The following is a 13746-nucleotide window of genomic DNA, read 5'->3' as shown; positions in this document are numbered from 1 at the left end:
CACATCCAGAGTGATCCAGCCCTGCAGATCTGGAAACTTGCCTTTGCCAGTACAGAAGCTTTGACTTGTCTTGTTCTCTTCTGTACTCTGAATGCCTTGAAATATACCTGGCATACAGTGCTCAATAAATATTTATTGAATGAAAAAAAAATAATACAGATAGTCTGTCCCCCAAGCCTAATTTTGGATCTACAAATAGCAGAAGAATGTGGGATAGACTGCGATGTAAATATATGAATTTAGAATGAGACATACAATTGCTAAGAGAATCAGACTCTGGACACCTCCATCTCATAGAAAAATCAACATGAAACTATAATAACTCATATGAAGGTTGCCTGGTGAATAAGGAATCAACAAGGGAGGTGGCTGGATATTGTGGATTGCTGCTGATGCTATAATGTGATATCCTGAGGCACATAGTTAGCTTATAGGGATCAATCTTCATGGGAACTAGATTTGACTAATTTATTTGATATATGTATTAAGGACTTGCTTTGGGCCAGAAAGGGGTACAATGGTGAACAAGCAAAAAAGACAATCATACAGTGCCTGCACTTATAGTCCTCCAGTAGGTTCAGGAAAGAAGATACCAATAAAATGATCTCACTAGTAAATATAACATTAAAACTCTGATAAAGCATCAGGAAGACCTAGTACACATGCCATGTATATACAAAGAAAGCAGACCTACTATGGATGGCTCAGAAGGCTCCCCTGAGACCTGAGGGATGAGTAGGAGTTAACAAGGCTAGGGATTGGGGGCATGGGAGTAAAGATAGTTCTTGAGGGAGAACAGTATGTGCAAAGGCCCTGTGGTGGGAAGGAGCACAGTGGGTTTGGAGAACAAAGAGGAAGGTCAGGGTGCTGAAGTGTAGCTGGGAAGGGAGAGTGGGTGAAGAGCTTGGGGAAGAAGGCACTGGCCAGGTCAGACATGCCCTTGTAAGCCTGGCTGAAGATGGTCATCTTTGTTCTCAGAGGATTAAAATGCCATGGAACAGGTTTAGCATGGAATGATAAGATCAGATTTGTATTTTGAAAGGAAAACTCAGGCTGCTGTAAAATCTCTGATCAAGTCAGTTTCTCTGGAAGATGATGGCTTAATACCGCCTAACTCTATCCCTCTGAGTCCTTTCCCTCCTTTTCTACGTACAAGGTAAACTACTCCCCTTCTGCTAACGGTCTTTCTGAGGATGGGATTTGGTATAGTTAATTACATTTCAGTTAACAAAATAAACCACATTATGTCTCCAAAGTTTATGTTATTGGATTGGAATTTGGGACACTCAAAACTCCATAGTTACACAATTACCATCAATCTATTGGGGTGTGCTCAGGCATACCCACTGCATGTTAAACCAGCTTAATTCTAAGAGGGAAATTCACAGTGACTCCTCCCTGTGACATCCTGAGTTATGACATGGAACAGGCACACACCAGACTGTAAGGAATGAGAAGTGGCAGTCATGTAAGAGGGTGAGGAAGCCCAGTCTGATGTTAGGCCTGCACAATGATACTTGCTGGGTAAAAGGAGAAAAACTATTTTCAGCCAGAGGGGTACATCCACTTCCTGCCTTCATTTCCCCTTTTGTTTGGCTTAACTGCCATGTTCAATCATCAAAACATCATGTTTTCATGTACCTGTGCAGACATTAATAGAGTCAATGGTGTCATCCATAAGTGTCCTCACCTACTGGTGAGAGAATAACCTGCAGACCACTCTCATTAGGCTTCAGTGATGTATCCTCAAGGAGGGCTATCAAGGACACTCAGGTGTTGAACTGAAAAGTCAGAGTTAAACTCAATATAAAATGGATCAGGATAGCATCATCCTAAGGGGACTGGCTGAATAGACACTCACGTAGTTGGATGTATGAAAAGCTCTAAGAGAGTACAGAACTGCAAGAAGGGTTGATCAGCCATGGATCTGCAAGAAAGCCATCAAAGGGGCAAAGATTGCCTATCCACATGCTGACACTGCCAGAGAAGAGAAGTCTGGCCTCTCCTTGGAGGATTCTGGCCTCAATGGCAGGGCTGGCTCTGGAATGAAAGTGGAAGTAGGGGTCTAGGGTAGGAAAAGTAGTTCTTTCCTCCTGTGTGTCTCCTTTGCTCCCATGTGACTACCACATACACAATACTTCTGACACCAGATGTGCATGGGTGGGTTTCCCCTACCAAGCAACATCGGCTGTCCTACAATTTGACTCCATTCTGATACTACCTACTTAGAAAATAGCACCAGATCCCACAGGCTGAGGGCCCATCCCACATGACTACTCCCTCATCCCCCATGTCAGGTGCCAATCACAAGTCCGTGTTGTCACCCGTGTTTCTGACCCAGTGGTTGTAAACCTGAGGTTCCCATGACCCCTTCTTTGAGTTCAATTACTTTGTTACAGTGTTTCACAGAACTGAGGGAAACACTTCATGTTTACCAGTTTATTAAAGGATGTGATAAAGGTTACAGACAACAGCCAGACAGAGTGGTACTTTGGGCGAGTTCTGGGAGAGTCCTGAGTGCAGGAGCTTCTGTCCCCGTGGAGTCGGGACAATCTGCTTCCTTGTTCATGCATGTGTTCACCCTCCTGACATTATCAGGATTTCATGGAGGCTTCCTCACACAGGCACAATCAGTTATTAACCCCCTTTCCAGCCCTTCTCCCCTTGCTGGAGGATGGGGAGTAGGGCTGAAAATTCTAAGCTTCTAATAATCATGCTTTCGTCTTCCTGGTGACTGGGCCCTAGACAAGAGCCATCCAGGAGCCCACCCAGATATGCTCCAAGTGCTCTCATGATGTAAGGATTTACAAGAGATTCGGGAGCTCTGTGCCAGGAACTGGAGGCAGGGATCTATATATTTTCTATTCTCTCACAGAGCCCAGTAAATGAACTTTGAATATTGGGATCTAATTGGCTACTCCAAAACACTGTGAGAGAGATTGGTGGCAATTTAAAATTCAATTCATCTGAACCATTACTCACAAAGAACTGGCTCATTGCCATGGGCGGCCCTTACAGATCTTCCCACAGGGAGAGAGGGGCAGACATTCGGGCACATCACTGGCTCCCCTGATGGTCCTCATCCGATCTGCGGGACCTGGGTAATGCGAATCTGCAGTGAGGACGCGTGGGGCAGGTTACTCTCAGACTGTTGGATGTCTCCCGTTTATAAACCCATGTCCCTGAGGACTGCATGGTGGAACAATGCACGTCCCTCCAAGGAAGGTGTTTCCCTGCGCAGCAGCCTGGGTCGGGCCGGTGTGCCAGGCAGCACCCCGGACTCAGCACCAGGCGCCCGGGTGGCGCTCCTGCTCGTGATTCAAATCTGCATCTCCCTCATCCCTCCCATGCTTACTTGCTACTCACCTTTTTACCTCCTTTCTTCTTTCCTGCTTTGACGGGATACTCCTTTTCTCTGTCCACAGCCAGTTTCAAGTTTTTTAGTTCCTGTCGCATTAGCTCATCCACCTAGATGAGTACAAAACACACCACTTTTGAGTGACTTTGTGTGTCTCGTGTTTTCTTTGTGAAGCTTAAAAATAGCTGAAGCTCTGGGTCGGTCGTGGATGGGAAATGGTGAAGAAGCCCAATGGTGGCTGCTGATGACTGTCTGTGCAAAGTGTGGTGTTACCTGCACTCTGATCTCTGACTCCAGTTCCTTCCGTTTCTCCTGTTTGATCAGTTCCGGGTCATAGTTCTGGGGGAAATTCCACGACTCATCTTTATTCTTCCACAGGTCTGTGGTCCGGAAGGATCAGGAAAAGGAAAATGATTATTTTTTTTCAAGATGAGGATGAACAAAAACTATGATTGCAATAAAAAACACAAGTCTAATATTCTATTCTATTGCACAGAATGTAAGTTCAGATTAAATACTCAAGCGATTATTGATGGCAGAGTGATGACACCCATGTGCTTCCTCCCCCCACCAACTTCCCAAATGGGAAAATGTACTTGTATAATATCTAAAAAAATGAAGAACAAAACTGCTAACATGAAAATAAACATGAAATAAAAAGTATGATACAAGTAGTATTCTTCTAATGATTATAGCCATGTAAAAAATAATACATTAATCGTGGGATTATATAATTAGACAGATGTGGGATGACTATTTTTGTAATATGTTTCATATTACTTTCAGTTTTCAAACAATTCACTAAATGTGGAAGGTTTTATTGCTAGCTGAATCCCTCAGCAACTGACCCCAGCCCCTTGTTAAAAGACAACACTGAACATACAAGCACCCATGACTTCCCCCGGACAGCTATATTTTTAAATTACTTTTTGGATGTGTTTGAAATCATACATGTTTTGCATTTCCCTTTTGCCTGGCCCTGGCAGTGAAGAGGATGGTTAGACAAATATGACCTTAGAGGAAATAAGGATAATTTTGTATCACTGGAAAAAATTGAACTATAGCTCATTTCTCAGGGGGGGAATTCCAAATGTGTGCCAAGGTACAGCTCAGCTGGATCCTGGCACTGGGACATGGGGTGGTGTCCTATGGAAAAAGAGACTTGTCAGTCTGGGAAATGAGATCTTTTCCCAGAATGTGTGTTCAGAATGTGATGGAAACTTGCCAGAACTCAACCTGCAATCACCACCCAGCTTGGCTACACCACTGGGAGCTCATCCTTAGGACAATGATGCTCTTCAAGTTGGGGAGGCAATGGAGGGTCACAGGGACCGGACAGAGGCCTCCCCCCACCTGTCTGATGATGGCTCCACTTGGGAAGAAGGGGGACAGTGCAGGGCTGGATGGCATTGAGCATGTGAATGAATAGGCAAAGGTTTCTCAACCAGGACCTTCCCTATGGGCATAGCAGAGTGATCCTGAGACTGGCCGGGAGTGTGTCCCCCGATGCAGCTGACTGAGAAGGGAGGGACAGTCATAGTCACAGACAGAAACATATGTCTGGGTGCTCTGGAGAGCAAGTGGTGTCAACCATGAAGACAGAATGGAGAAGGTACTTAGAGAGACACCTGGGCAAACAAATGAGTAGGGAGGGTCAAATCTGCAAATCAATCACAGGGGTCTGGGGTCAGCAAAAGAGACCAGAGACCAAAGAAAGGACAAGATGTGGCGTGACCCAGGAAAAGTTGCAGATCCTGGAGAGATGGTCAGCATAGATTCTGATGCATGACTCAAGGTTGGCCAATGGGCACAAAAAATTGTCCCAAGGGCTTTGGCTATCTGATACCTGCCCAGGGATGCAGCCCACGCTTGGGGTCAGGTGGAACCCCTGTCCTACTGGTTATCTGCTTTGGTCTTATGGTCTTCATCCCCCTGATTGACAATTCCTACTTCCTGAGGGGGAGGGGGCTCTGCAGGACAGCTGTGCCCAGAGCAGACATTTTCTTGTCAACAAAAAGGAGGTAATGGGTACCTGAGGACCAGTGAATGTGCCATCTCAAGGTCATCAGTCAGGACCCTGTGGACCGGAAAACTATAGGATGATGGGCCGTTGAAATGCAGCTCCAGTTCTCCAAAAGTGTGGAAGCCCCAGGCTGAAGACCCTATAATGTTCCTGGTGGCTGGCATGGAAATTTCCAGAAATGGAAATGGTCACCACAAGGTGTTACCACACACAGGTCAGGCAGGCCCACCTCACTCCCAGCCGTCCTGTGGAACAGAGTGTTGGCCAGAAAGGAGCCTATTTGGAATTCGGGTCCAGTGAGGGCTCTCAGCCTCCCTCGGCTTCCTGTCAGAGAATCAAGGGCGGGGTGGGGGTAGTGGCTGGGCAGTGCTCTGCCAGTTGCTGCACTAGTCAGGGTCTCTGCCATCGTCACAGCCTATGGTGATGCAAATCTAGGGGGACAGATTTTGGAAAATGAGGATGATGAAAGGACCCAGTTTCTTCTGGGGTGGCTACTGTAGACTTACAAGAAATAGACAGGAACTAAGTGACAAACATGGTACAATTTTCATAAAGTCTATTCACCCATGTGTCTTTCCCCATTGGGGTGGCCACGTGACAGGTGGCCCTGTCTTTGTGGCAGAGATGATGGCAAGGGATGATGGGGCTGGGACTGGGTTTGGCACCTGTCTCCTAGATGGCTGCCTCTGTGGATGACCCCAGAGGTGAGGATGTCATCACCTGGGAGGGGCAGGTGACCAGCCTGGAAGAGAGTTCACATCTCCATGAAGACCAAGAGGGAGAAGACCCAAAACAGACGGGATGGAGGCCACTTCTGACAGGAGTGGGCACACAGGAAATTGCTAGAAAGCTAGGAGCTGAATTTTTATTATTTTAAATAATCACTCCTGTGACTGAGTGCCAGCTAGAGAAGCCCATCCCGTGTTTTACAGTCAGGTAATGAAAAATACTGCATTGCATAAATTGCCTATGTCAGCCCATTGATGTAAAATATGTTTTAAGTCATTAATTCAGTTTATTCTTGGCTCTGAATCCCCTAGCAGGTGGATTTTGTGGTTGGTCGGTAAGGTGCGTGTTCACTTAATGAAGAACTAAGTAGTTTACGTTTCCCTTATTTGAAGGTAACTGTCCTTTCAGAGTGCCTTTTCTGAAATGCACATGAACTTAAATTGTGGAAAACTTTAAAATGTATGAAAACTATGATTTTTCTTCTGTGTTTGAAATTGTAAGCTCTTCCCCCTTGAAAACACTATGAAGGGTTTAAACGTGTTAAAACATGCTATTTACCAGTAACTCTTGTTTCCCAGATGTCCCCCTTACACGATCATTAAATCTCCCACAGCAAAGCTCACCTGTTTCTATTAAGATATTTTTAAAGCAAGATTGCTTTGCTGAGGCGAGGAAGCTACTTTGATTTCTCACTAGACAGACTTGCTAAAATCTGGAAGTGGTGCATTTCCTAAAGAAAGGGACGCAGACTATTGAACAGGAAGGAACACGAGGCAATTATTTATGTAAAAGCACCTCGCAGCAAATTCTCATTCTGCGGTTGTAACTGTGTCTTGCGAATAAAGAGGTACTTAGTGGCCTTTGCTGATTTTACCTCGACCGCCCTTTGGAATGGTCCTGGTTTTGCGCGGAAATTTTGCTTTTCTCATGACACTTCGGCACAGGGCACCTCTCAATCCCTTCAAGAATTTCATGGACATTTACAAATGCAGGAAGCTTTTCAGGGTCCTCAAAGCACTAACAACTGCCCCAGGAGCTTTCATCCCCAGAGTGTGAAAAGCTGGCCAGGGCAGTTTCTCACGTAGGGGGGTGATTAAAATGCTAATGTCTTGTTTGAAAAGGAAAACCTTTGATTTTTGAGAAAAGATTTCTAGATGAAGACATTTAATTTCTTTAAAAGACCAGAGACCTGGCAGATAGCACAGGAAACGCCACAAACCCAACTAGGAAAATGGTCCTTCACGCTTCCTGCTCCCAAGTGACCACAGCCTGTCTTTTTTTAAAGCCTTAATGGAAACAGATATTCTACAAACAGCGTAATGGAAACATATTACACAAACGGTGTGGAAAGTCTCAAGAGCTTTCCCGAGTGGGTCAGCAGGTCGCAAGCCTTGGTTTCCCACGGGAACGTCAGATTTCCCCCAAGTTAATTTTTGCTTTTATCAAAATAATACACGCACATTGTTTTAGACTGAGTCTGATAATATGGAAGGGATTATAACAAAAAACTGTCTAATTCAACCTTCCAGAGAAATTGCCCAAAGGCATTCATTCCTGTTTTCATTCATTTATTCATTTAAAATTGTGAGGAATAATTTCAGATTTATCTGCAAATCTGATGTATGCATAAGTTTAATTCATGACTTGATGGAGTCTGATTGTGGAGCAGGCACTGTTCGCAGAGTAGGCAGACAGTGGGGGGCCTTGTTGTCTGGGACCACGTCCCTCCCCATGGGGAAGCAAGGAACACCCCCATCCCCATCAGATGGAGGTGAGTAAAGCAGGGTGGGCACAGGGTGAGGCTGGAGACAGCCCACAAAGGTCTTGGGGAAGGCCTGCAGGGACTAGCATTCCAGGCAAGGGGAATGGACAGCACCAGGTCTCTGAGGTGGGACTGACTAGCTTGCTGGTGGAAGAGCATGGAGCCCACAAGAAGAGGGTGGGAGGGCAGTGTGAAGCAGTCTAGCTTTCTGAGAACTCTCTGAGCTGTGTCTCTGTTGTTATACCCTTGTCACGTGCTCACACTGCTACTTCTTGATTTATGAGTTTGAGATGGGAGCCCCTGACTTCCTATAATGGCAGAGGAAGGCCTGGCTGTCTCTCACCTTCCTGTCTTTCCCCTTATTCTCTCCTGATAGTTATCTCAGAGGGAGCCAGGCCCTCCACACACTGAGCAAAACTGTTGCCCGAGGGAGGACTTCAACAGAACATGAACAGGCCAGTGACCTGATGTGTTAGAAGGTGCAAACAACGACCTTGGAAGTTGGTGATTGATGTGTAGCATATGGAGCTATGAGGGTGTTGGTAAGGAGCAAAAGAAATGTGGCATAAAGCGTGTGAACAAGAGGTTGGTCATGTTGCAAACACACCTGGGTTCTGGTGGCATCCATGGCATACCGGTGACCTTGCCGCGGGATGCATGTGGCTCCTAGCTGACCCTTGGGTGTTGTTGCTGCCAGCCTAATTTGCACAAGCCACTCAACTTGTGCCCCTGTCCCATCCCATCCACATCTGCCATACCCTGTATGTTGTGATAGGTTGATGGTGGGCGCCATCTTTGTATCTCCATGGTTGCCTTGCACCTGGCACACTGGACACAGAGGTTGTTGAATGAAGACGAAGACATAAGGGTGTGAATATGTCTGATAGTGATTGCTTTATAATGATTTGAGGCCCCTGTACCCCAATGTTCATAGCAGCAAGGTCCACAGTTGCTAAGCTATAGAAAGAGCCCAATGTCCATCAAATGGATAAAGAAGATGTAGTATAGATATATGATGGAGTATTACTCAGCCATCAAAAAGGATGAACTCTTACCATTGGCAGTAATGTGGATGGAATTAGAGGGTGTTATGCTGAGCAGAATAAGTCAGTTGGAGAAAGACAAATACCACATGATCTCACTCACATGTGGAATTTAAGAAACAAAACAGATGAACATAGGGGAAAGGAGGGAAAAATAAAATAAGACGAAACCAGAGAAGGAGAAGAACTATAAGAGACTCTTAACCACAGAGAACAAACTGAGGGTGGCTAGAGGGGAGGTGGGTGGGGGGATGGAGTCACTGGGGGTTGGGTATTAAGGAGGACACGTGATGTGATGAGCAAGGGTGCAACTGATGAATCCCTAAACTCTATCCCCGAAATTAATAATACACTATATGCTAACTAACTTGAATTTAAATAAAATGTTAAAAAAAGATTCGACTTTTCAGACTTGAGTGGCAGCATGTGTTCTAACAGTACCTGCCAATAGAGGGGTCACTGGGTCAGTTCTTGCCATTGTCGTGAAGATCAAATGAGATGAGCATGGAAAACACAAAGCTTTGGGTATCTAATAACGTGAGGTTACTGCTTTGACCTCCTTCCTCCCCAGTTAAAACAGCTGCCAGTCCTGGTGATGTCCCCTGTTCCCCCACACCCCCCACCGCGTGCGGGGTGGGACACTCGCCATTAGTGGAAAGTGAAAGAATTTCAGGTGGAGCATGGATGTTTTTCTTTCATACAACTAGCATCTCAGACCTGAAACGACATGGATCTTGTGGCTAAGGGTGAAGCTCAGTTTATTGGGGTAAAAACCATGAGTCAATGAAAAAATATGTTAAGTAATTAACAGTACCAGTGCTGTCCAGATAAGACCAGAGTCAGGGAGGAAGCCCATGTGTGACTGACGTTTGGAAATATTCTACTCCATGTTCCTATTGCATTTTTTAGCAATTACCAAAGAAGACCAATGCCCGGGGTCATCGTGGCCCGTCATTCAGTGTTGAGATTCATCCTGAGGGTGGAGTGAAGTCAGAGGAGCTGTAAACTGTAATAGAAATGTCTGAAAGACCAATTCCTACACTTGCAGCTCCCCTCACATCCTAGCTACTATGCTAATTACGCTGAACAATGGACAAAAGAACTCTGTGTAGTCTGCGGGCACCTGTCTTTGTCTGACAGGATTAGAATATCTTATTGTACATCTGGTATTGATTTTCTTAATTTAAACAATCTAGGCCAACTCCTTTCATTCCCAGCAAGAGAATGTTCAGCTGAAGTCCTACAGTTTGAAAACAGAATGGAGGGTTCGATTGTGTTCTCGTACTATTCATATCTGGTCCTTTTACCAACCCTATGCCTTTAGGCGACTCAAAGGAATTTTAAAATAGAGATGGACAGAAGGTCTGGGCCATGAGCTTCGTGTTTTCAGCCTCTCCCTACTGAGCACCTAATTCTGGCCCTCACGGGTTGGGTGTGGGGCCAGGGGTCATGCTGGGCGGGCGGGGCAACTCCCCGGGGGGCCTGCATGGTCTTCTAAACCAACCTTTGTACACGTTATTTCCTTCCTCCATCGTGGGAAGGAAAACACTTGGTGACATTTTCCAGCCCTCATCTTCTTCCTGTTGAAGAAGAATGAGATTTCTGTTAATTACAGGGCTACCGCATCTGTTCGGACGAGACAGTACACGGCGAACATCCTGACGACAGGGCTATCGTAAGACACACAGGCTCTTTCCTGGTTTATGAACTTGCCCACCCCCTGGGCAGTTTCCCTGCTGGCCAGTCTGAGCAGGGAGTGTGGTGTCCACCAACCAGGGCATTGATGGTTCTAGAAACTTAACTCCGCCTGCAGGCTCACTGAGGTGCCCCTATTTCAGTCACCTCTCCCAGGGTACCCCAAGCCCTGAGTCTGGTCTGTTGTCTGATGTTCTGGTTCTTTCTTTGCTCTGAAAGCTGATTCCCAGCTTGAGTCCTCCCGCTGCCCTCCAGCAGCTTGTAAGTTCAAATGTCAGATTGGTCACTCAGTGGCTTTCAGATAATCTGATGGTTCCCTTAGGGTCTGTGTCCTTGGGGTGGGGGTGGGATTACTGTGATTTGGAAGAGGCTGATCATCTCCCACTCAACTAGGAGTGAAATTATACTTCATTTCCAGATCCAGAAGTGAAATCGGCCCAGGAGCTCTCATTACTATTAACTATATTTTAAAATAAAAATGCATCAAAAAAAGTGATAGCTCGTTGCAAAAAACAAACAAAGCCTCCTGTTTTCAAGCTTGCATTTAGAATGTCATTTTACTTCTCTGCTCACACTTTTCTCTCCATTCATTGAGATTAAGAATCAAAGCTACTAAAAACAAAAAAAAGTTACTCATGCCTTTTCGGAATTTGGAGTGCTGCTCCTTTCTGGAAGTAGTGGTTTTCGAACATTTCAGATAGAAGGAAACGTAAAGAAAACTCACATACTTTCTTCCCAGAGGAATGCATTTGCACATAAAACTTTACATACAATTTCAGGCAGTCTATCCTTGGGTTCTCTGTTTCCTAGGTTAAGGGTGTCTGTCTCCTCTGGAGATCAGCAGCTTCTCACTTCCTCTTATCTTCCCCTCTCGCTGCCCCTCAGTGGACACAGAAGATGCTCAGTACGGATGTTTCCATGATGACATCCTTATTCCTGATAACAGCATCTGGAAATTTACAACACTCACATCTCCATCTTTGTGAAGTAGTACAAAGTTTCGTTTGAAGTCCCCTAAAATACTATAAGAGCGTGGTTGGCTCAGTGGTTCAGTGTGGAGCACCTCCTTGGGCCAGGCTGCTGGAGAAGGGGCACTGGGATCACAGAAAGGCTGGGTGGCCCCATGGACAAACAGAAGCTTTTAAAGCTAACGATGCTATATGTGGGTGCTAGGCTCTTCCCAGGATTCAGTATGAAGTTAGAATGTAGAGGACTCTTCCGTATTCACATGATCTTATGTTCTGGCCAGGTAAAATTCATTTAAAATAGTTCCAAATGGTTTAACATATGGCTTGAAAAATAACAAAGAGAAACGGATTGTAAGGGTGGATTGCACAGTGCTCCTTTTCTGGCTCCTGAAGCCAACGAGAGGTCCACATAGCTGACTTGTTAGGCGTTAACTTTGATACTGAAAGCACATTTGCAAAGATGGCTATTGGTTTGCAGAGAATGTCCTCCTGACACTAGCATTCCCCTCTATCACATAGTCTTAACACAGATCTCCTTACCTGCGATCCTTAACAGTTTTAGAGATGGTTAGCAAACTAAAGATCCAAAAGAAAGACAATTTTTTGTTGTTGTTGAATTTTGAGAATTCTTTATATATTCTGGATGCAAGTCCCTTTGCTAGATCTATAGCTTGCAAACATTTTCTCCCAGTTTGTAGATTGTCTTTTCATCCTCTTCCCAGAGCTAAAGTTTTCTTTTATTACAATGATGTCCAATTTATCAATCTTTCACTTCTATTTACACTTTTGGTTGTCAAGTTGAAGAACTGTGTGCAGAGCCCTACATCCTGAAGATATTTTTCCTCCTTTTTCTACCTGAAGGTTTTATGGTTTTACATGTGAGTCTATGATCCTTGTTGAGTTAATTTTTGTATAAGGTACAAGATAGACATTCCTTTTCTTGTCTAGGGGTGAAAAGATTAATTCTTGTAAAGCCCATCGTTGAAGGTGTTTACGGTGCTTTTATGTTTTCCCTTTATTAGCTCTGAAGATGAAAACCCCTAGACCAATCTCTTGGCTTCTGTCCTTCAGCATCTCTGTATACAGGGTCATTGGATGGATCTGGACATGAAACTGAAGACTTTCATGCTTCCAATGTTAAATTGCTCGCAAAGTTTTTTGTTGAAATGGTCAAATGAATGTAAGACTACCAGCCACTGTTATTTTATTTGATTTTATTTTAATTTTTGTACAGAGAGAGCAAATGCATGTGAGCTGGGTGGAAGGGAAGGGGGGCAGTGAGAGAGGGAGAGAGAGGATCTTAAGCAGACTTCCCTGAGTGCAGAGCCTGACCCGGGGCTCAATTTTGTGACCTTGAGATTATGACCTGAGCTGAAATCAAGAGTCAGATGCCCAACTGACTGAGCCACCCAGGCACCCCATAGTTATTTTACTATACTTTATTTTATTTTACTTTGACCCTCTCTTTTCTCCTACTGTCAGCCCCACAGTAAATTGTAAATCAAAGCAGGGACACTGAAACCTACAAGTTCTCACCCTTAAACTTCCTTCCAGTTACCTTCAGGCTCAAATGTCTCAAGATTCTATAGGGACACTCATTAATCCTGAGTCCTGAATAACAGAGTGTCTAAGGGGAGCTCTCTCCTGCTGCACTAGGGTCAGAGGGAGAGAGGTTTTGGGCAGATCACTCCAAGACACATTTATTCAGATGGAGGTGACCCTAGGAAGGGGTTGAGGTGGGAGGTGAAGTCATAAAAGCATGACCATGGGTCTTTGTGACTAGAGAAGAGTGTTACTCTGCTGTTCCCTATGAGCCCAGATGTTCATACCACTAGCTGGATGTACCTTTCCTTCTTCATTATTTTCAGAAAAAATCAACAAGGTGAACAGAACTCACTTGCTTTGCTCTCAACCTCATGAATGATGTTTGGCTTTAAATGCATCCTCCCATATGCGTGGATGCAAACTTCTGAGGGGCTTTGGCCGCTGGCCCACACTTGTCCTTGGGTGAGACATAGACTTGTACTAACCCTGCTTCCCATCTAAGCCTGGACCTAATGGTTTCCCTGTCTTGGTTACTCCCTCACCCACAGGCCATCCCAACCATAGCCACAAACCACAAACCTTAGACTACAACTCACACAACTCAGGTTTGCTCAAGTCACTAC

General features: G+C 45.0%; 1 protein-coding gene across 1 annotated transcript in view; it reads right to left on the bottom strand.

The window, feature by feature from the left end:
- The window catches only part of DRC11 (dynein regulatory complex subunit 11), a gene marked incomplete at its 3' end in the record, with an annotated part of 147095 nt that overhangs the window by 53687 nt on the left and 79662 nt on the right, over nt 1–13746 (bottom strand). The window contains exons 9-11 of the mRNA XM_080799646.1: nt 10420–10495; nt 3632–3738; nt 3367–3468 (exon numbers count right to left, since the gene is read on the bottom strand). Of these exons, the coding sequence (XP_080655772.1) occupies nt 3367–3468; nt 3632–3738; nt 10420–10495 (285 nt within the window). The remainder of the gene's footprint in view (nt 1–3366; nt 3469–3631; nt 3739–10419; nt 10496–13746) is intronic.

The sequence above is a fragment of the Martes martes genome, assembly GCF_963455335.1.
Source record: "Martes martes genome assembly, chromosome: 3".
Taxonomy (NCBI): Eukaryota; Metazoa; Chordata; class Mammalia; order Carnivora; family Mustelidae; genus Martes; species Martes martes.
This window is presented reverse-complemented; position numbering and strand designations above follow the sequence as displayed.